This window comes from Macaca mulatta, chromosome 10, assembly GCF_049350105.2.
Source record: "Macaca mulatta isolate MMU2019108-1 chromosome 10, T2T-MMU8v2.0, whole genome shotgun sequence".
NCBI lineage: Eukaryota > Metazoa > Chordata > Mammalia > Primates > Cercopithecidae > Macaca > Macaca mulatta.
The window spans coordinates 56,506,521-56,531,320 of NC_133415.1; the positions used below are offsets into that span (position 1 = coordinate 56,506,521).

General features: G+C 39.1%; 1 protein-coding gene across 1 annotated transcript in view; it reads right to left on the reverse strand.

Moving 5' to 3' along the window:
- Nucleotides 1–599: 599 nt before the first annotated feature.
- The window catches only part of LOC706905 (putative POTE ankyrin domain family member M), a 37,149-nt gene continuing 12,948 nt past the window's right edge, over nt 600–24,800 (reverse strand). Inside the window, exons 6-12 of the mRNA XM_077949054.1 lie at nt 20,435–20,538; nt 16,440–16,606; nt 9,409–9,532; nt 7,560–7,749; nt 6,233–6,379; nt 5,874–5,988; nt 600–684 (exon numbers count right to left, since the gene is read on the reverse strand). Coding sequence (XP_077805180.1) covers nt 600–684; nt 5,874–5,988; nt 6,233–6,379; nt 7,560–7,749; nt 9,409–9,532; nt 16,440–16,606; nt 20,435–20,538 — 932 coding nt within the window. The remainder of the gene's footprint in view (nt 685–5,873; nt 5,989–6,232; nt 6,380–7,559; nt 7,750–9,408; nt 9,533–16,439; nt 16,607–20,434; nt 20,539–24,800) is intronic.

A 24,800-nucleotide genomic window follows, 5' to 3' on the forward strand; every position in this document is an offset into this window, starting at 1 on the left:
TTGAAGCACAGTTGTTGCACTGTGGCTTGTGCATGCCGACCCACTCAGGGAAGCCGGGAATGCATGTTTGTACCATGCATTTCACTGCAAGTACCTTTCTCTGCAGTTGGTGACCTAGGTTTTCTTCTATAGGTTTTTTATGGTTTTAGGTCTTGCATTTAACTCTTTAATCCATCTTAATATAATTTTTGTATTAAGCGTAAGGGAATAGCCCAGTTTCAGTTTTCTGCATACGGCTAGCCAGTTTTCCCAACACCATTTATTGATAGGGAATCCTTTCCCCGTTGCTTGTTTTTGTCAGGTTTGTTAAAGATCAGACAGTTTTAGTTGTGTGGTGTCATTTCTGAGGTCTCTGTTCTGTTCCATTGGTCCATATATCTGGATTGGTATGAGTACCATGCTCTTTTGGTTACTGTAGCCTTGTAGAATAGTTTGAAGTCAGGTACTGTGATGCCTCCAGCTTTGTGCTTTTTGCTTAGGATTCTCTTGGCTGTGTGGGCTCTTTGCTGGTTCCATATGAAATTTAAAGCAGTTTTTCTAATTCTTTGAAGCAAGTCAGTGGTAGCTTGATGGGGATAGCACTGAATCTATAAATTACTTTAGGTGGTATGGCACTCAGGCACAGAAATGTCCTTGAGTAGGGCAATACCATTCAGGACATAGGCATGGACAAAGTCTTCATCACTAGAACACCAAAAGCAATGGCAACCAAAGCCAAAATTGACAAATGGGATCTAATTAAACTACAGTGTCTGCAGAGCAAAAGAAACAATCATCGGAGTGAACAGGCAACCCACAGAATGAGAGAAATTTATTGCAATCTCTCCATCTGACCAAGGGCTAATATACATAATCTACCAAGAACTTAAACAAATTTACAAGAGAAAAACAAAGAACCCCATCAAAAAGTGGGCAAAGGTATGAACAGACACTTCCCAAAGAAGACATTTATGCAACCAATGAACATGTGAAGCAAAGCACATTACCACTGGTCATTAGAGAAATGGAAAGCAAAATCACAATGAGATACAATCTCATGCCAGTTAGAATGGCCATCATTAAAAAATCGGGAAACAATAGATGTTGGAGAGGATGTGGAGAAAGAGGAACGCTTTTACACTGTTGGTGGGAGTATAAATTAGTTCAACAATTGTGGAAGACAGTGTGATGATTCCTCAAGGATCTATAACTAGAAATAGCATTTGACCCAGCAATGCCATTACTGGGTATATACCTCCAAAATTATAAATCATTCTAATATAAAGACAAATGCACATGTATCTTTATTGAGGCACTGTTGACAACAGCAGACTGGAACCAGCCCAAATGCCCATCAAGGATAGACTGGATAAAGAAAATGTGGCATATATGCACCATGGTGTACTATGCAGCCACAATAAGGGATGAGTTCATATCCTTTGCAGGGACATGGATGAAGCTGGAAACCACCATTCTCAGCAAACTAACACAAAAACAGAAAACCAAACACCACGCGTTCTCACTCATAAGTGGGAGTTGAACAATGGGAACACATGGACACAGGAAGGGGAACACCACACACCAGGGCCTGTCAGGGTGGGGAGCTAGGAGAGGGATGGCATTAGCAGAAATCCATACTGTAGATCACGGACTGATGGATGCAGCAAGCCAGCATGGCATGTGTATACCCATAAAACAATCCTGCATGTTCTGCACATATACCACAGAACTTAAAGTATAATTTTAAAAAAAGGAAATTTGCTTTTAAGTAAACTTTTAGTCATAGAACTTTAAAAAAAAATCCTTTTGAATCTTTTACTACCACATCTTAGCTTGGACAAACTGCTGATATTTTAAAAGTAACACAAACATCAAACAGAAAGAACTAGACTTAGGAACCAAACTCAGGTTTCTATAGTTAACAGGCAGAATCTTAACACTGAGTCACCAAGACTACTCCTTCAGCCTGGCCTTGGCTAGCAAAAGATGACCTTGTTATGTAGGTGAGCCCGCTTGTGTACAAACAAACAAAAAAAAAACACATAAAAAATATTTTCTGATAACTGGATTTTTTTTTTCATTTTTGCAGCCACAGGGCTTTTAGCCAATTCAGATGCCTTGCTCCCCACAATTTGGAACATTTCCTTGGATTTGACCAAGTCAGGAAGAGATTGGAGAAAAGTGAAACAACAACAATAAAACCCCAAACACAAACACACACAAAGAATTGAGCAAAACAAACAAATGCACCATTTATATGATTACTGAGTGTTCTCATGGTAAGGAGAAATTAAAAGCAGCTGGTGGATAATCTTAAATTTTAGTCATTAGAAAAAATTTTAAGACAAAATTCTAATTCAGCTACTTACCTGGAAGTAAGGCTCAGGCTGGTGATCGTTCTCTGCCATCTTAGAAGCTGGAAAAAACTGACACTCACCTTTCCTGTCAGAAGCAAGCCGAAACTCAGGAAAGGAGGTGCCTGCTCTCCATCGCCATGGAAGCAGGAAAACTTGCCTTCGTTGTTGGAAATGAGTAAAACTTCAGAAAAGGACTTGTACAGCAAAATCAACTTTAGATCTCAACCAGATTTTGGGAGATCAGGAACTCTCTGCAGGGGAGAAGCTCCCCAACCTCAGCAAATTATCCTATTGGTTTGGGCAATAAAGATAGCCCAGGTTGGTATCAATCAATAATGAGATTTATCAAAGGTCAGGACCACCTTTGTAATCTCCTTCTTTTTTTTCTTTTCTTTGAGACGGAGTCTCGCTCAGTCACCCAGGCTGGAGTGCAGTGGCGCGATCCCAGCTCACTGCAAGCTCCGACTCCCAGGTTCATGCCATTCTCCTGCCTCAGCCTCCTGAGTAGCTGGGACTACAGGCACCCGCCACCGTGCCCGGCTAATTTTTGTATTTTTAGTAGAGACGGGGTTTCACCGTCTTAGCCAGGATGGTCTCGATCTCCTGACCTCGAGATCTTCCCACCTCGGCCTCCCAAAGTGCTGGAATTACAGGCGTGAGCCACCACGCCCGGCCCTCTGTCTTTTTTTTTATCTTTATTGCTATAGTCCGTTTGGTCAGGAACTAGGAGTGCAACACTTGCTTTTTTCTGTTTTCCATTTGCTTGAAAAATTTTTCTCCATTCTTTTATTTTGAGCTTATGTATGGCACTGCATGCAAGATGGGTTTCTTGAAGACAGCATACTCAAATGGGTCTTGGTTCTTTATCCAGCTTGCCCCTGTGTCCTTCAATTGGAGCGTTTAGCCCATTTCCATTTAAGGTTAATCATGGTATGTGTGGATTTGATCCTGTCGTCATGCTGTCAGCTGGTTATTTTGCAGACTTGTGTATGTGGTTGGTTTTTGGCATCACTGGACTGTGTATTTCAGTGCGTTTTTGTACTGGCTGGTGATGGTCTTTTCTTTCCATATTTAGTGCTTCCTTCAGGAGCTCTTGTAAGATAGATCCGGTGATAATGAATTCCCTCAGCATTTGTTTGTCTGAAAAGGATCTTATTTCTCCTTCACTTATGATGCTTCATTTTGCTGGACATGAAATTCTGGGTTGAAATTTCTTTTTAAGAAATTTTCTGGTTTGTTGGGTTTCAGCTGAGAGGTCTTCTAAGTCTGATGGAATTCCCTTTGTAGGTGACCTTGCCTTTCTCCCCAGCTGCGTTTAACGTATTTTTTTTTTCATTTTGACCTTGGAAAATCTGATGACTGTGTGTCTTGGAGATGATCTTCTCATGGCATATCTTACTGAGGTTCTCTGGATTTCCTGAATTTGATTGTTGGTCATCTGGTTAGGTTGGGGATATTCTCATGAATGATACTCTGAAGTACGTTTTCCAAGTTGGTTCCATTTTCCTCATCCCTTTCAGGTACATTAATTCGTCACAGATTTGGTCATTTATATCATCCCATATTTCTCAGATATTTTGTTCATTGCTTTTCATTCTATTTTTTCCCCATTCTTGTCTGCCTGTTTTATTTCAGAAAGCCAGTTTTCAAGATCTGGGATTCTTTCCTCTGCTTCGTCTGTTCTGCTGGGTGGTTTTGCACATGAGATGGAGCTGGTCAGACCTCTGCCGTCCTTAGTCTGTTTGCCTCTCCCAGGACTCCAGCTTGGGCACACCTGCTTACAGGCACTCTCGGGTGCCCACACACACTACAATAATTTTCATAATGCCGTCACACACAATCACCATGTGACTGCATTATGAAAATTCTTGTACTGTGGTTTACAGCTCTATCAGGTCAGTTATGTTTTTCTCTGTACTGCCTATTTTGTCTGTCATCTCCTGTAGTGTTGTACAATGATTTTTAGCTTCCTTGTATTGGATGACAACGTACTTCTTTCACTCAGTGAACTTTATTCCTACCCGTATCCTGAACTCTGCTTGTATCATTTCAGACATCTCAGCCTCAGCCCAGTTCTGAACACTTGCTGGAGAGCTGATGCAGTCATTTGGAGGAAAGGAGGCATGCTGACTTTCTGAGTTCTCAGTGTTCTTGCACAGATCCTTTCTCATCTTTATGGGCTTATCCTCCTTCAGTCGTTGAGGCTGCTGACCTTTGGACAGGGTATTTTTCTTTTATTATATATGATTACCATGAGGATTTGATTGTGGTGTAAGGCAGACTCAGCCAACTGGTTTTGTTTTTGGAGGATTTTAGGGGGCCAACACGCAGCTCCCAATTCCTGAACTGTGCGCTTTAACTCTGGGGAACGTGTATTGGGCCCCATCTTTGTTCTCTGGCTCCTTGAGGTTTGGAGTCCACTGCACTGAGGGGATCCAAGTGTGGCAGCTGCGGCGGAATGCTAGCGGATGCAGGAGTCCCTGCCTCCCTGGGAGCGTTGACCAGGGGTGGAGGCAAGACTGCTGGGGTGTGGGCCAGGGGGCCCCTGCTGACTCTGTGTGCTGTTACACTGGAGGCAGTGCTGGTTTGGGGTGGGCTGCTGGCCAGTGCATGTCTGGGTGCCTTCTCTGAGCCCCCCACCCCAAAGCAACAGTGGTCGCTCAGGGTATAAGAAGGTCCCTTTTTCTCTGCACAGCATTACCTCAGGAATGAGATGTTGACAGGGGTGGGGTTTTTGGCTCTGTTCCAACCACGGCTTCGTCTTCAGTGGCAGTTGGTGTGGGTTGGGGTGTGTGCTGCACTCCCATGTGCTGTCAGGGCAAGTACAGAAAAACCCACCTGTGTAAACACACACAGCAAAGGGATGTGAGAAGTTTCCATATAAAGGGCTGCAGTATGGAGGGGTGATGTGCAGGCTGGTGTGTGGCTGTAGGGGCCACCTTGCTGCAGCTCTCCACTGATCAGGCACGGTCCACTGGTACAGAAGCTATGGTGTGTGTACCCGAGAGTGTCCTGTAAGCAGGTATGGCCTTGCTGGGGTCCTGGAAGAGGCAAGCTGACTAAGGGGTGCTGAGGTCAGACCAGCCCCACCTGATGTGCAAAGCTGCCTAGCAGAGATCAGGTCTCAGAGAACTCTCTCAAAAGTGAACCCCAGCACATCACAACTGCTCTACACAAACATGGCCAGACTTCTTTTATAAGGAAGTCCCCTTTTTAAAGAAGATAACTCTTAGACCTGATCTGTGCTGGGCAATCTTGCACATGAGACAGGGCTGGTCTGACCGCAGCACTCCTTAAGTGCTGGGATAAATTGTCTCATAAGAGCAAGTAGAGCTAGAGAGATAGCTGCCCCTGCCCTCTGTCCTGCATATCATCTGACTTGTTGCTCTACAACTTTCCTTGTCTCCTGGAGGCTCCACCTGAGAGAGATGTAAGTTAGCAGTTACTTGATGTAATCACCCCAGGATGGAGGGTCTGTGCTGTGAGCCCAAGCCAGGGTTCCCTATCTGCTGATGAGCAGTGCAGGGTGTGTGGTACCTGTGGGAGATGGACTGGTGTGTTCCTTGGGTCAACTGCAGCTTGTTGGAGGTGTCGATATGGCACTTAGGGTCTTTGCTCCCTTGATATTCTGAGGGAAGCAAGGGCAGTTCCACTGCAGAGGCAGCGGCAGAGAGAATTTCAGTTGCTCCTGGAAGCTCTGTCCAGGGAATTGCCAAGTTGCTACAGGCTTGATAGTTCCAGTGGGGGGCTGGCTGGAGACCCTGGCCAGGAGGGCCTGTCCATCGAGGAGATATGGAAATGGGCACCCACATAACAGTCTGGCCACTTTTCTGTGGGGCTGCTGTGGTATGCAGGGGGTCCACTCCAGTCCCCAATTGCCTCCTATTTTCCAGTACCTGAAGGTATCAGCAGTGAAGTCTGCAAAAAGGCAAAGATGATAGCCTGCCCCTTCCTCTGGGAGCTCTGCACCTCAGAGGTATGAACCTGCTGCCAATCTGTACACACCTGTAGGATGTGGCTGGAGGCAAGTTGAGAAGTCTTGCCTAGTCAGGAGGAACAGGAACAGGGACTTGCTTAAAAAAGAAGTCTGGTCACGTTTTTGTAGAGTGCCTGTGCTGTGCTGGGGGTTCACTTCAGCCCCTGGTCGCCTCAGACACTCTGAAACTCAAAGGCTCAAATGGCTAAGTTGTCGAAACAGCAAAGATGACAGTCTGGTCCTTCTCCTGGAGCTCTGACTCAGGGAGGCCTGAAACCTCTGTCAGCCAGAGAACAGCAGTGAAGGTGGCTGGAGACCCTGGTTGAAAGGCTCCACCCAGTGATTAGAAATGTGGTTGGAGACTGACTTAAACAAGAGTCTGGCCATGTTTTTGGAGGGTGGTTGTGCTGCACTGAGACACCACTTCCACCCCTGGTCAGCTTGGGCTCTCCAAAGCCCATGGGCCAGAACGGCTAGGTGCCCAAACAGCAAAGGTGGTGGCCCTCCCCTCTCTCTGGGAACTCTGTCCCAGGAAGGTTTCAAATCTCCGTTGGCTAGGGAACACTGGTGGGTGTAGCTGGAGGCCTCAGGGGGGAGGCCCTGTCCAGTGATGAGGAACAGGATCAGGGCCTGCTTACAGAAGCAGTCTGGCCATGATTTGGTAAAGCAGCTGTGCCGTGCCACAGGATCTTTTCTGCCCTTGATGGATTTGTAGTCTCCAAAGCCCACACACTAGAATGACTAAGTTGTTTGAACAGGAAAGATGGGGGCCTGCCCCATCTTGTCTCTCAGAGTTTATCCTGTGTGATGCAGCTTAATGTTTAGGTTGTTAATTTTGTTGTCAACGTTAGAGTTGTTCAGAAAGGATCTCACTGTTATCTTTTAGGTTAGATATATGAGAATTCATTTCTTCCTGTAAATAAACCTGTTCATGTTTGTTCTCTGTAAAGAAGTCTCTTTCATCTATTTGACATTGATCACAGTCATGTAGGGCAGTAGTCAGTCTAAAACGACATGATAGGATTTCCATTTCCAGTGTTTCCTAGCTGTGTCTTACATTCTGCAGTTCAGAACTGAGCATTCTCAGCGGTCAAAATGCTAAGTGTCCACTCTACTGAAATACTGATTTTTGCTAATGCTTCCTCATTCAATTTTACAGCCTTTAGAAGTTTATCATTGTTCTCAGTTGTCAAAATGCTAAGCTGTCCACTGTATTTAAATACTAATTTTTGTTAATGTTTCCTCACTCAATTTTACAGCTTTTAGAAGTTTTTCATTCTTTGCTTTCACACTTTCAATTTCCTCCAAAAGTTTCTTTTCCCTTAGCTGGCTCTGCTGTTTTATTTTGTCTACTTCCAGTCTCAGCATGGCAATTTCTTCCTGCAACATGCGATTTTCATGCAAGAGATCTTTTTCTTTCTCATTGGTAAGAGAAACCTAAGTAAACAAAGGGAACTTCTAATTAGCACTCAAGAGAATGACATATCGTGATTTCTTCTGAAATTGAAGAATGACATTTATTTGTATAAGGAAAGAATTCCCATAGTGGATATTTAACGGGAAAAAAGTTGGACAAAACTTCAAATCTAAAAATGTGTAAATTCCAAAAAGTTGAAATACTTATTTAAAGACCATGAAAAATAAGTCACTAGAGGATTTTTAGAATTTCAGAATTGGAAAAGCCTTTCTCTGAATTATAAAAAAACCAGATGCATAAAATATAAGATTAATATGCTTGCATATATTTTTAAAATTGGGTTTATACTCTGATATCTAACCTATCAACCACACCATTGTAAGAACCTTAGCTATGCATATATTTGGACAGAAGCAATTTCTTAAAGTTCTTTAAGTTCCTTTTTCTGAAGAAAGTTTTATCAATATACTGCTTTTCTAATATTTTTACAGTCAGTTATAGGAATTGCATTTATTCATAACTGTTTAAGCATTGTACCCTTCCACAATATACACATCAGCATCTAAGCATTGCACTTCTACAAACAACACTGAACTCATTTAAGATCATGATTCTTAAAAGGAGAGGTCAGAAAATAAATGCAGCCGGGAGCAATGGCTCACACCTGTAATCCCAGCACTTTGGGAGGCTGAGGTGGGCGGAGATCATGAGGTCAGGAGTTTGAGATCAGTCCGGCCAACATAGTGAAACCCTGTCTCTAGTAAAAATACAAAAAATTAGCTGGGTGTGGTGGTGTGCACCTGTAAACCCAGCTACTCAGGGGGCTGAGGCAGGAGAGTCGTGTGAACCTGGGAGGCAGAGGTTGCACTGAGCTGAGATCGTGCCATTGCATGCCAGCATGGGCGACTTCATAAAATCACGGTTACTTTTGTGGTGTAAATATATTAACACAAAAGAAGCCCTATATTTCAAAATACAAATGGTAAATAAGATACAACTTACAAAGCTTTTCTTAGAAATCGTGAGATTATTTGCCATTGCAATAACTTTTCTTTCCTCTTTATAATGTTTGAAATAGTAATAAGTGTGAAATAAGGGAAATATACTGAAATATTTCTCTGGGAACAAAATGCTTATCAATAAATTATCACTAAATGTATATCATGGCAAGCCATTGTATTCAAAACTCTTTGCATTGAAATGAGAAACTTCTTGGAGCAAACTGTTACTCTCCTCAAAAGCAAGGATAATGACATCCACAATGTGGCCTCTGACCCAGCTATACATTTCCTACTTTCCTATCAGTGAAAATAACAAACTGATTTCTCTATCAATATTTTAAAAAGATGAACTAATGTCCAAAAACTAGAAAATCTGTTGTTAGTAGCAAAACTTATTTTTGATATTGGAAAGATCATCAATTCTTATGAAACATATGAAATGCTTCTCCTTTGGATTGAGGCCATTGTGAAGATCACTACTCTACAGTTGCAGGCAAATGCAGTTGAATTAAGAACATGGTTTTATCCTGTATGTACATGTATAGATATATGATAAAGGATCTATGGAGTGTGTGTATATATATGTTTTTAAAATCCTTTATACTTTCCAAAATACATAAAGTTGTCTTTTAAATAAATACACATATTAAAACATTTGAAAATGACTAAAGAAAATACCTCAGAATTCATTTTCTTTTCAGCCACTTCCATCTGCTCTTGTTTACCAGTCAGAATCTCTTCTTGTGATATTCCAGCATTCTGTTCTTCTGAAACTTGCTTCTGGGTATCATTTTGTTCATCACTAGAAGAAATTTTGATTTTCATGAAATACTGGAGGTGTCCCTAAAATGATCTACAGGGCAAGATGGTGCCCTCAGATGTCATTCACACAATGTATATTTGCACATTAATCCAAGACAAGGCAAAGGGGTCTCACATCTCTTAATCCAGCTCTCCCCAACCATGTTGGCACCAGGGACTGGTTTTGTGGAAGGTAATTTTTTTGTAGACCTGAGTTGGGGGATGGTTGCAGGATGATTCAAGCACATAACATTCATTGTGCACATTATTTCTATTATTACTTTTATATAATGAAATAATTACATAGCTCACCATAATGCAGAATCAGTGGGAGCCTCAGCTTGTCTTCCTGCAACTAGATGGTCCCATCTGGGGGTGACAGTAGATGGTGACAGATCATAAAGCATTAGATTCTCATAAGGAGTGAACAACCTAGATACCCTGTGTAAGCAGCTTACAACAGGGTTTGAGTCACACTCCTATGACAATCTAATGCCATCACCGATCTGACAGGAAGAGGAGCTCAGGCAGTAATGTGAGTGAAAGAGAGTGGCTTTAAACAGATGTAGCTTTGCTAGCTTACCTGCCACTAGCCTCCTGCTCTGTGGCACAGGTCGTAACAGTCCAGGGGACTGGTACTGGTCCATGGCCTGGGGATTGGGAAGCCCTGTGTTAACCCATACTTTTTACATTTATTTTTGGGAAACACTTTCCACTTATATTCTTGATTCCTCTGTATTTTATAGACAACTTAGAAATTCCTTTTGAAACAAGACAAGGTCTAATATTGTGTTTTTAACATACAACTTTGAATTAATTTTATCTGTGTATGCGACAGAGATGTGAAATAAAGTAATCCTTAATCACTTTTGATTTTACTTTTATTTCATGTATGTTAAGAATAAAACTGGGAAGTCCTAGGCAGAGCAATTGGGCAAGAGAAATAAAGGACATCCAAATTGAAAAAAAGAAAGTCAAATTATCTCTTCACCAATGATATGATCTTATCCCTAGAAAACCCTAAAGACTCCTACAAAACACTCTTAGACTTGATAAATGAATTCAGTAAAGTCTCAGAGGCTACAAAATGTACAAATACCAATGAGTAGTACCACTATACACCACCTATAACCAAGCTGCGAGTCACGTCAAGAACCCAGTCCCTTTGACAGTGGCTGCAAAAGAGTAAAATACCTAGGAAAATACGTAACGAAGGAGGTGAGTCAACTATAAAACGATAACTGGAAAACACCACTGAAGAAAATCAGAGATCACACAAATAAATGAACATACATCCTATGTTCCTGGACTGAAAGCATTGATATTGTGAAAATGATCATAGTGCCCAAAGAAGTCTACAGATCCAATACAATTTCTATCCAAGTTCCAATGTCATTCTTCACAGAGTTATTTTAAAAAGCTGCCATTCATGTAGAACTACAACAGAACCTGAATAGCAGCACACACACCAAGCAAAAGGAACAAACATGTTGGCATCACATGACCTGAAAACTGTAATTATTTTTAATGAGGTAAAAATGTATAAGAATATCACTGTTATTGTACAGAGAAGACAGTGAACAAGAAAAGAAAAGGAATTTAAAAAGAGAATATCACTACCATATACATACATTAACTGACAAAGAGACTAAAATCTCCTACTGGAGATTGAGTTAGGACTTGAGCAAAAGCTTCTAGAAATACCAACAGCAGAAACAAGAGAATTAATTTTAAGGAATAAATTATGCAGAGAAATATCTATTTTAAAATTGTAAACAGATCTTCCTGAGAGCTATTATTAACCAATTCATCGTGACCACAATTTTAAAATGAGGTCTAAAATTCTGGAATACAAAATAGTTTCATTTTGAACATAGTTAATTGAAGGCAACTTTTAAACCGAAAATGTTCGGTTAAAGTTGAGTCTAACTTAGGAAAGAAATGACCTGTACCAATGGTAACAAGAAGCCACCCAGAGCCAGTTTGAAATCTAGTCAACCAATCAATGACCACTGGTCTTGCTCACCAACTAATACAGATGTGAGCAGCTTGCTTCTGAAATACAGCCAAGCAGCAGCACCTGCTCCATCAGAATAGCCAGTGCTTGACCAGTATTCCTCTTACTATAGGAAGCAAAAAATTTCCAACTCTGTCTTTTTATTTCAAATACTAAAGGTTCATAATCCCCTGAAAAGAATTTGTAAGTCCATTAAATGTGCCACCCAAATTTTTTTTTTTTTTTTTTTTTTTTTTAAAGCAGGTGGCCGGGTGCAGTGGCTCACGCCTGTAATCCTAGCACTTTGAAGGGCCGAAGTGGGTGGATCACCTGAGGTAAAGAGTTCGAGACCAGCCTGCCCAACAAGGTAAAACCCAGTCTCTACTAAAAATACAGAAATTAGCCGGGCATGGTGGCATGCCCCTGTAAATCTCAGTTCCTCAGGAGGCTAAGGCAGGAGAAATGCATGAACCCAGGAGGCGGAGGGTGCAGTGAAATGAGACCCCTCCACTGCACTCCAGCCTGGGCGATAGAGTGAGATTCCATCTCAAAAATCAAATCAAATAAAATACTAGTAAAATTTGCAATTCCTCTGGCTCAGTTTACCGTAATTACAATTATGATTACTAGTAAAAGAATAAATAATGAATAACCACAATATTGGGCTTTTCTCCCTAAATAAAAAAAATTAATATAAAGAATGTAGCTTATTATAAAAAGCCAAAACAAATTTTAAAATGCATATAATTACCAGACAAAACTATTAGAATGACTCATGTCAAAATTTTAAAGTGAGAATCAATCAAACAATATACGCAGGATAAACTCCATTCACTCATTTAATAAGGATTTATTAGGTAGCTACATCCAATATGCTAGGCCTTTTTCTAAGCAGTAAGGATAATGGTAGTGAAAAATAAAATCCCTATTCATGAGAGTGAGATAAACACACAATAACAACAGACAGAGAAGACAAAATATACAGTACGTTAGAGGAGAAAAACTAAAGCAGGAAAATGAAATGTTTACGTGTTTGATGGGGAGGGTGGTGGGAAAGTTGGGATGGTCAGAAAAGTCTCTGCTGAGAAAGGAGATTTTTTCTTTCTAATACAAAAACCTTTTATTTGTATATCAAAGACTCTAAGAAATAATGATATAAGGTTAAGAGCGTTGATGTCAAGATACAAATTGGTTTGAAGTTAGAGATGATAAATCACTTTGTTTCATTGAACCTTCCCTTGGTTACATTAGAGAGCCTCCCTGGTATGCTCCCAGTTGAATCTTAAGCATGATGCGTCTGGGTAGTACGTGGTTCTTCCTCAGAAAGTGGTTGTTCCATAATGTGATTCTTTTTACCCTTTTTCTACTTCTTAGTCGAAAGGAGGTTTTAAATAAAGAACTGAAGGAATGGAAAGAGTAAGCTAGGAGGATATCTGGGGAAAAAGCATTCCAGACACACGGAACTGCCAAGTACAGAGGTGTGCTTGCAGTCTTTAAGCACTAGGGGTAGATAAGGGATGGCAAGAAGTTCAGTGTGGCTAAAGCAGAGCAAGGGAGATAATTAGGAGGAAATTTGACACATACTCAGAGTGAAATGGGAGGCAATCAGAAGGGCTGGGGCAGAGGACTGACACAATTTGACTTATATTTTAGGTACATCCACTGAGTTAAGAATTGATGAAAAGGGAAGTTTTTAAAAGTCAGGACTATCAATTACCAGTCTATGACACTCATGTAGACTGCAGATGAGGGTGGCTCAGATGTAGAAGATATGACTGGCTTCTGGACATACCTTCAGGTAGACCTGACAAGATTTACTGAGAGAATAGATGTAAGGTGTCAGAGACGGAGAGGGAGATGAATCAAGAATGACAATGAGATTTTTGGCAGAGCAACTGGAAGAGTTGCCCTTAACCAAAGTAGGAAAGACTACATGAGGGGTAGATTTCAGGAAGGCCATCAGTAGCCCAATTTTGAGTCTGACAAGTGTGTGATACCCAATAGCTAACCAAATAGAGATGTCAAGTAGGCAGGCTCATATGGAAATCTGGAATTAGGGAGAGAGATCTGAGCCAGAGACATACATTTGGAAATCACTAGCATATACACGGTAGAAAAAGTCACGAGGGGCTGGGTGCAGTGGCTCATGCCTGTCATCCCAACACCTTGTGAGGCCAAGGCAGAGAGATCACCTGAGGTCAGGAGTTTGAGACCAGGCTGGACAACATGGGGAAATGCTGTCTCTACTAAAAATGCAAAAATTAGCCGAGCATGGTGTCATGAACCTGTAATGCCAGCTACTCAGGAGGCTGAGGCAGGAGAATCACTTGAACCCAGGAGGTGGAGGTTGCAGTGAGCCGAGATCACACCACTTAACTCCAGCCTGGGTGACAGAGTGAAACTCTGTCTCATAAAAAGAAAAAGTCACGAGAGAGAAGATTGAGGACTGAGCCCTGGGAAAAAACAATGTCCAAATGGAGAAAGATGAGAAGGAGCAAGTAAAAGAGGCCATGATGAATGGATTAGAAAGGCAGGAGGAAAAGCTTGAGGGAGTGAGGTCCTGAAAGCCAAGTTGAAGACGCTGTTAGAGAGGAGATGTCCTCCACTGGCTCAAATTTTGCTAACAGATTAAATAAAATGTGTAAGAAAAATGCCTAGATTTATTACGGAAAAAAATTAGTGATAATCTTGAGGAAAAACAATGTTGGAGGAGTACTGAAACTGAAGACTTACTGGTGTGAGATCAAGAGTGAATGAAAAGCAAATTGAGTTCGTGAGTGTAGACAGTTCTGTTAAGGACATCAAACTTAGAATTCATGGCTGAGAATGTTGTAATTTTCTTCCACAGTCATGGAACAGCAATAGACAATTAATATCAAATTTTATATATAACAGGTGTAGTCTTCAAATTTTACATAACAATTATATATTTTAAAGATTATAAAATTATACACATATGGCATTAAAAATGCCAGACTGAGGTGTTAAATTCTTAAAACTATAGAACTAAATGTCACCTTAAACATTTCTAGATTCCATAAGCTGAATATCACATTGTTCATGCTTATACATAAAGACCAAGAAACACTAAACGTTTCAAGGAGAGTATTTCTGGCTTGATAAAAATCAGCCAATTCTAGAACAGTTGACACTCATCAAATATACAAAGTAATTGATCACAGTAAACTACTGAGTTCTATTCATAGGAATAAAGCGGCAGAAATGCAGAAAAGAGTCTTATTTTATAAATGCAAATTTAAAAATTATATGAAGTCACTGTGGAAAAATGTGGTGTGGTGAATGCTGAAATATATCCTTTTCTAAAAGGAAGGATAATGTCACACATGCAGGACACTTTTATGAATAAGAGTTACTGCATTAGCAGCACCTTCCTTTTAGCACAAGGTCAGCACATTAGCACCTGTGGGCCAAATCCCACTGCCTGTTTTTGTAAGTCAAGTATCTTGGAACCCAGCCACGCTTATTCACTCTACAGTTCACAGAGTCAATTAGCTGGGTGTGATGTTGCACACCTGTGGTCCCAGCTAGCAGAGAGGCTGAGGTCGGAGGATCACTAGAGCCCAGAAAGTTGAGGCTGCAGTGAGCCATGATCACAAAACCGCACTCCAGCCTGGGCAACAGAGACCCTGTCTCAGAAATATATACATAGTCTGCAAAGCCTAAAATATTTACTAACTGGCTCTTTGCAGAAAAATCTGGCCAAATCCTGGTTTAGTAGATGAAAGATCCTTTGATACATTTTAATAAAAGTTTTACCCAATATACTGAAATGTTTATATTAAATATAGATCCCCATACAATCCCTTGGCAATATTCAGATTGAAGATCCAATATTTCAGCACTCAGGCACTGACAACAAAAATTTAATAACTAGCAATCAAGGTACAGTGTCAACGGAGCATGTAGCTTCCATTTGCAACACAGCAGATATTACAAGAATTCTAAAAAATTTATCTTAAGATATGTTATCAAAGTAAAGGTTTTAAATACATTTGAATTGTGAAATAATCCGTATACTCTAGATCTAACCTCATTTGTAAAAAATGGTTCCATACTACATTATTTTCTGGGAATGAAAATTGAGCTATTTCCTATTGGTAAGGATTTACTTTTAATAATGATAAATTCCTACTGATAAGGATCCATCTTTTGATATAATGATGCTGTAATAAATGTTCTTATATGTAAGTATATATGTAACAAATCTATAAAAGTATCCTTAACATACATATATATCCTTACTATGTTATATATGTGTGTGTGAATATGCTACTCAATTAATGTTCCAAATGCATTTACCAACAGTGTATGACATGTCTTTTTCAATGAGACCATTTCCTTTGCAGCAACACAGACGAAGCTGGCGGCCACTATTCTAAGCAAACTAATGCAGAAACAGAAAATCAAATGCCACATATTCTTACTCATTAGTGAGAACTAAACAATGAGAACTCATGGACACAAAGAGGAGAATAACAGGCAAAAGGGTCTACTTGAGGGTGGAGCATGGCTGGAGAGAGACAACCAAAAAACTACCTTTTGGGTATTTTGCTTATTATGTGGCTGATGAAATAATCTGTAGCCCAAACCTCCATGATACAGTTTACCTATATAACAAACTGCACATGTACCTCTGAAGCTAAAATAAAAGTTCACTAAAACGTAAAGAAATTCCTTTCTCCTCACGTTTGCTAATACTCGTTATTTTTCAAATAAATTAATGACTGGAAAAAATGGTAACTCATTTTTTCTGATTTTCATTTTTCTGATTACCAGGCAAGGCTGAATATCCTAGGAAAAATATAAAATTTTTAATCATGAATATTAGTCCAAATTAGGATTAGTTTGACAGCATATGGCTATCTCCTATTAAATGTTGCCATAGGCTTACCTGTGATACTCTTCATTCTCAGTGTCAGGAAATTGCTGACTTTCAGGTGTTCTGCTCTTGCTTTGTGGAATTAATCCATCATCACCATTGCCAGCAGCGGCATCATTAGTCAGGTTTTCTGGTAATCCCGTATTATTACTTCCGTGCTTCTTCATGTCTTCTTCAGCCTTGAATGGAAGTTTGATATTAAGGATATTAAGGATATTCACTTTATTGAATAAAAAGAACCTTTTTAATGGATTTTATCAATTGACTCAGTTTGTCATTATTGTAGTCATTAAAAATATTTCACACTTAAGTTTGATCATATATACAGAACAATTACCATCTAATTTTAAGATGTAATTATCATATCATTGTAAAGTTTGCTTCATTTCTGTTTGACTGAATAAAATAGAATTTTCCAAAATTCAAAAAGGGCCCTCCTTCATTTTGTGCTTTTATTCCCAACCACTCTTCAGAATCTTATATATGTATTTATCCCATTTGACTCGTGGGAACACACAAATAAAAAGACAAGGATGTAAAATGTGTCTTCTTCTGTCTTTACCACCTAGATCTCACATTAAGCAGTCAGATTTACAGGATGAGACACTGTGGGGCTTCAGGAATAGAAAGGAAGATTGCCCTTTTCTGCACTGAGATATTCTTCTCCCCCATTGCTTTTGATCATTCTTTTTTCATTTGGTCCCTGGGATATCAAAAACATGATGGTTCTCACTGAAACATGGGAACCAAAGTTCGCCACAACACAAGGAGCAGAGCGAAACTGCTGAGGTACAAGCGTGGATGCCCAGAAAATAAGATGCTCCCCAAATTTCACATTCGATAGCCGTACAATTTTCTAGCTGGAAGATACACAGAATAAGAAATTATCTTCTTTAGCCACATTATCTATTGATAATCAGACTAAAACCAAGAAAGATAAAATGATGGATCCAAAGCTCCTAAAGTGGCATGACCTAGCACTTTACGGCACCATTCAGGATTATTCCATAATAATGAAAGAATATCTCTGGGGTTTGTATCTCTTTAAAACTCAATCTACAGAATTCTTTCTGAGTTAAATATTAAATTTTTCACTGATGATTTATGCTACTTACATGATAGGATCATGTATGCCTACACTTACAACACTTTATTCAACAACATAATGTAAAAATCTAATTCAACAGAAACATTTGAATATAATGGTATACCTCTCTATCACAATCCTTGTTTGTTTCTGGTTCTTGAGACATTTCCTGCAAATGAAAAAATAGAAGGTTAATTTGCTTGTTGTATTTCTGTGATGTCTCCTCTTTTGGAATGCATGTTTTTAAAATAATTTTATTTTAAGTAATCAAGTATAGACAATGAAAAATTAGAAAATAATTAAAATTAAAATTTAACTGTTAAAATAAATAATTAATTAAAATTAAAAATTAACTTTTTAATCTACGTTCAGCTACTGCCACATCACTGGCTTCTGACTAACATGGGAAAAATAATTCACCTTAGCCAACGGAAGAAGAAAAACATGAACCAGCAAACTTAACTTTGTCACCATTTGTTTGGTCTCAACTTAATTGTTTATGTGTTAAATCTGCCAAAAATGCATCAGCAGATGATTTGTAGTGTTGCAATTCCTCACTTGAAAAGAGTTTACCTCACCAAACCCTAACCAGTGAGCCTCTACAGATTACTAACTGGATTGTAGGCATGCTTTCAATTATTAGAAGCTGAGATCAACACCAAAAAGAAAGAAATGCAAATTCTTAAATTTTAATTCAAATTATATGTTGTAATATGATAGTGTTATGTATCTAGTTTATCTGCTTAAGTCCAGTTCTAATATAGTCTAACGTGTACTAATGACAGTGGATAAAAATTTTAATAACCTGTACTGATTTTCTGCAACTGTAGTAAGTGCGAATGTTATTGTGTTTCTGCACTAACACCAAAGGTCCTGTTCTGCAAGATATGATTCTTGTAATAGGCATTTGGGTTGCTTTTATGACCTGGTTCCCTCCCTGAAGAGAAACACTGAGGTCAATGAGAGATCACAAGGCAGAATATATCTTTCACCTTGCTATCAGTGACTGCAATATAAAACTGCAGATTTTCAATCACTGGCCATGATTACTCTTCAACCACGAATCCAGCTCAGGGACCATCAGTTTTGCATTGTTCATAGTTCCATTGCTTAATAATATAATGCAATAATTGATGTTAGTTTCTTTATCACGTCAGGGTGTTGTAAGAATAAAAGAACAATGTTCTGGAATTTCTTTTGCCTCTATTCCAAAAGGAAAGATTACCTATAAGCTAATCAAAAAGGCAGATAAGAATATTTTAAATAAGAATATTGTAAAGTAAGAGTATTTTAAATTTTATAGTGGTTATGTTTTTTAAGTTAAGTTTCAATTGCTAACTTAGAATCTATTGATTCTTCTGTTAATGAGATTGCTGAATTTATTAAATTTTATGAATCTATTAAAAAGTTCTTAGAAAAAAGAATCTATTGACTCTCAAAACCTAGTCTGAAAGGTAATTTCATTTGGACTACCTAATATTATTAAAGCAAAGAAAACAACATTAAATCCAAAATTTAAATGTAAAATTTTCCATGCCTCTGGCTGGCTATTTTCACTGCCTTTAAGCTTTTGTGATTCTTCCTCTGATGTCAGCTTTAAGTCTTGTTCTGTTGAGAAATCCATATATTCAGTTAAAATGAACCACTTAGAACAGTTAAAAACTATTGCCTTTATAAAAATAGATTTAAGACAACATTTTATTTTATCTCATAACTTGAGTGTTTAGTGTTTCATGAAATAGTTACTTAGGAAATCATTCTCTAAGACTTCAACAAACCACTTGGGGAGACACCTGATGAGATTCACTCACAAATTCATCCACCCAACATAAATGAACAAAACCACCAGAAACACAACTTTAAAATACAGTAGAAACATATAAGGTAACACAGTATGTTGTTCTCCACTTCCTAATCATGAAGCAGTAAATGTAATGAAAAGGAAATTTAGTTTTAAAGAGAAACAAGTTTTCCTGCACTTAGCTACTCTGACTCTAAGGATAGTAACAGGCAGGGCCCAGGTAAGGTCGTGTTGACCCTGTCTGAGAAGCCAGAGCCCACAGGTATGGGTCCAGACATCCCAGAGCAAGGTTAAGAAAACAAATTCCTTTACCGTCTCCCCTTCCCCTCAGCATTTACTCATAGCTATTTGTACAAATGCATATATTTTGCAAGTTCCTCTTTTCCTTCAATGTAGTTGCAAAGTCACAAGTTATGCTGAGGTTGCAAAACTGTCACTATATGATTAACTGCCTTTGTTCTGCTTCTGTAAGCTTGCCTTTATAAGCCAGGCTCTGTCTTTGTTCAGGACTCAGCATTTGGATGCAAATCCACTGAACTGGTGTGCACCTAAATAAAATCCTCCTGTTTCACCCACTGGGTCTCTCCTGCCTCCTGTTTTCTGCAACAATAGTACCTTATAAATGATTTCCAAAACTACTACTGACACCTTTATTAGTGCACAATGTCTTCCTAATATCTAAAATGTTTCCCTCCACTATTCTGACAAATTTATTTTTCTTTTTTTTTTCTTCTTCTTCTTCTTATTCTTTTTTTTTTTTTTTTTTTTTTTTTTTGAGCCAAGGTCTTTCTGTGTCACCAGGCTGGAGTGCAGTGGCACAATCTCAGCTCACTGCAACCTCTGACTCCCTGGTTCAAGTGATTCTCCTGTCTCAGTCTCCCAAGAAGCTGGGATTACAGGCATGCACCATCATGCCCAGCTAATTTTCATATTTTTAGTAGAGATGGCGTTTCATGATTGGCCAGGATGTTCCTGATCTTTTGACCTTGTGATCCACAGCCCCCCCAAAAGGCTCGGATTACAGTTGTGAGACACAACAACTGACCTGATTTTCATCTTTTAAAACAATATGTGAAGTCTTCCTTGATTCTGCATGTCTTTCCCCAGATAAAAAGGTACCTCCTTCTTGAGGCTGCCTTCTGACTTCACTGATTTTTCTACTGCATCTTTACCACCTGAACTGTACATTATTCCCCCACATGTCTGTCCCCTCTGCTCCAAGACTGCAGAGAACAGTCTCGCACATCATCTTTGTAAAAACAGTCTTTATTTTACTCAGAAATTTCTTATTGAGTCCTGCTACATACATGCTACGCATTAGGGTTTAAAAACAATGAAAATAAAGCATATCAGGGATGGCTTTTCTAGAACACACGCCCAAGCAGGACTGAAATGTTGAGGCTAGGCAGATTAAAAGCAGTAGAGGGAAGGAAAGGGTAACAGCATTCCACACAGCAGCAAGAGCAGGAGTGAGGCCTGAAAGAGTGAACGAGTGAGTAGGACATTACCAGCAGCTCAGTAATGCCAGAGAAAGGGCGCACAGGGAAAAGGGCTAAAGATGGAGAGTGGGACAGAAGTCAGATTATGAAACCTGATGTGTAATTTTAAGATGCTTGGACATTAATGTTCAAGAGTGATCCCTGGTCCTATCTGCATTTAGAAAAATATCATTTTAATGCCAAAAACAATATTCCTAGTGAGCCAATAGTTATTAAGACAAGGAGACAGATAGCTCTTGTGGACACAGCTGAGATGTTACTATGTAGCAAATTCTCAATAATTCTCATGAGCACTTGGAAAGTCAATTCTATAATAAGTCAAAGAAATTATAATCAATCACTTAATATTTGGTTTGGGAAGGTGCTTTCTAAAGTTATAGTGCATACGAATATAATTCATAGTTGTGAATTCAGAAATGCGACAATAAAGCAATGAAAGGACACTGTGTTTGAGTCAGTAATCTTTAGATTTCTATCTCGTCTTCCTACCCAGTCTGTAAATTCTAAGTATAATGTTGATACTCACTCTCAAGTTTACGTTAAATACTAGCCTATAAAAAAACACTCTTTCTCTTACTTCTTTTTGTTATTTATATGTTGCTGTTTTTAAAGGAAGAACACAAAAATGCCCCACTGAAGGGATTCTATTTGGTTGCAGGCTACAAGAGGGGAAAAACAGAAAGCATATTTTGCAGAAAATGGTATTTTAGAAATCAGAACTATGATATGAAGTCAAGCAGGGCACTCTAGGACTGAATTTGCTGTGCTTCTTTAATACACTCCTTGCTCTCTTTCTTTTCTGGCAGCCATGACTCACACAGGTCATGGAGACTATCATTCCCTAAGAGGAACACAACTCTGATAGTCATCTTTATCTATTAAGTTCACCTGTCCCAATTCTGTGTTCTGTGGATGCTGACTTTTGGTCACTGATGGTGATACACATGGACATTTTCATCAACTTTCAGATTCTTTGATCTTTGACAAGTCTTGTTACCGAGAGTCAAACTAGTAGGATGTGAGTTTATAAATGCTGGTTATCCAATTACCTACTCAAAACATCTTACATGAATATTCCATTAAACATGCATAGGAAAAAAATGGTCATTTCTGCTGACCTGCAGCTCTTTGCTCTTCTGTATTCACCAGAAAATTTCCTACTCCTTCCTCATGTCCAGGTTAAATACTAGTGTACGACCTGGAAACCTGTAAATCATCTGACATTTCGCTCGGTCCCCCAAGCCTTTCTCATTCAATTATCACTAAATCATATAGACTACACCTCTCTTCTGTCTCTGCTTTATATTCCCACTGCCACTGGGAACATAAACATTTACAAAATGGCTTCTATTTAAAAGAAAACCGTCAACTACTAATGTTAGTTCTTACATGAAAAAAATTAAGCAAAACAAATAAAAAGGCATAACACCATAAAAACAAAGGCCAACATATTAAAATGAGTAACTGAGATTCCTAACTTTATTCCACCATGGATGGGTGAAAACCTTATAATACATTGATACTAGTCCAAGGATGTGTGACAGAAACTATAGCTGACTATTGCAAAAGCTTCCTTTGTCTCCTGGTTTCTTTCCATGGTAACCTTCCACCAATCCCAGGAAACTATAGGCCACAGTCCAAATTAAATCTGCCTTATGGCTTGTAAATAAAATTTTATAGGAGCTCAGTCATGCCTGTTTGCTTACATAGAATCATGGTGGCTTTCACTCTACAACAGCAGACAACAGCAGGGGTAAGTAGCTATGACAGAGACCACATAGTCTAAAATATTTCCCGCCTGGTCCTTTACAGGAAAAGCTTGCTAACCCATTTTACACCATAACCAGAATGCCTTAATACTCACATTTAATCTTGTGACTCCCCTGCTCCCATGTCTCCAATGAGCCCCTGCAGCAAACATTGTCGGCTCCCTACCAATACATTCCTTATTCTTTCTTGCAGAAGAAACACAAGTCTATTGGGATGTTTATTATCCGAATCTCCCTCCTCAGCCTCAGAAAGAGAAACGTTAATTCTAAGCTAATCACGTATTTGCATTCCCAGTGCCTGGTTTGGGAATGAGCAGGTAGTGTAACACAGCCAATGAAATGTTACAGGAAGCCCCTTGTGCGCTTCTAAGTTTTCTCCCTATTTAGAAAACACAGGTGAAGAAAAGAAGCCCTTGAGATGTTGTGTTGTGAGAACAAGATGTTTGGAGCTGTTGCAGATTACCCAACCATGAAAGGAGACATGAATAAAACACTGTCCACAGCACAGAAAGAGGGACAAGAGTGATCCCTAGGATATCACTGAACAAACAAAACAACTCTGGTTCCTACTGTTTTCACCACTGCTCATCAGTATTTGCAGTCCAAAGCATTCCACCTGGTAAACTTCCCATGGCCCACAGGATAAAACCTACTCATTTCTGTAGTATTAAAAAGTCTGTCATAAACTTGCCTTAGCTAAGTATTCACCTCATTCCCAACCTCTGGTATCTCACACTTTTGGTGCTAGCAAAAGTGAACTGCTCAGAAACCCTGCAAAGTTCACTCAAGCATCTTGTCTTTTGCACTTGCTGCTCTTCCTGCCAAACAGGCAATCTCCTTAGATGTTCCTTCTGGCCAACACACAATCTTGTTGCATGTTCCTTCTGTCAAACATTATTCTTCTGCTTCTTTACCTAGAAAAATTCTTCTCACTCTGCATGCTTCCCTTGAATCATACCTACTTTTTTTTTTTTTTTAACCAGAACTTTCATTCTTCATCACATATGTCTGGCACACAATCAATAATAAATTATAAGCTTCCAGTGGGCATCTAGCACACAGTAAGAACTGAATAAAGTAGTAAAATAAAAAAATAATGACAATGATAATAACAAGCTCCTGTCTGTATTTTTAATTGTGTTCTGTTGTGTTCTGTTGCATTAGAAAAATGGTTAGTATCTAAAAGACATTCGATAGTTATTTGTTAAGTGAAGTGAAAACATAAATGGAAATATTTTCTTTGTAAATTCTATTGAAAAAGCACAGAAATGAAATAGAGACAGCTCTATTATGAGCACCTTAAGGATCAAAACTACATCTGCTCCATCTTTATCTCCTGCAACTTACAAAACCCAACTTACAAAAGTTCTTTGATAAATTGATGGCTAAATTGAAGGTGTCCTCATACTGTTTGGGTTATACAATGTATTAGGTGTCCACAACCAGGTAGCATACTAGCATTTTTGTTATTGTGAAACATTTTTCTAATTTTATTACAATCTCCTGAGCCTAGAGTTGAGCAATTTGTATATTTATTATGACAATCTTTTGGCAAATGGTAGCAGAGCATTTGTTCTAACAAAATTGCTGTTATCATGATAACTAACCAGCACGTAGAAGAGCACATCTTGTTCCAACAAAGTAAATATGTCTCTTTCCAACTTCAAATGAGGAGGAATGAAGTCAGTAATAGTGAGACCTTGTTGGGACAAGCATATGTAACATAACTTTGCTTCAGCATTCTTTTGAGATCAAAAGTTCCTTACTTTTACTTTTTTATCTATGGTAGGACCACCCAGAGCAGGAGTCCTCAACTCCCATGCTACAGACCGGTAGCAGTCCATGGATTATTATGAACCACACCACACAAGAAGAGGTGAGCAGCAGGCAAACCAGGGAAGCTTCACCTGTACTTACAGCCAACCAATAATAATGGCTCATATTATTGCCTGAACTCTGCCCCTTCCTAGATCATTGATAGCATTAGATACTCATTGGAGCAAGAACCCTGTTGTGAACTGCCCACCCGAAGGATCTAGGTTGTGTGCTTCATATGAGAATCTAATGCCTGATGATCTGTCACTGTCTCATATTGCCCCCAGATGAGACTATCTAGTTGCAGAAAAATAAGCTCAGAGCTTCCACAGATTCTACATGATGGTAAGTTGTATAATTATTTCATTATATATTACAAAGTAATAATAATATAAATAAAGT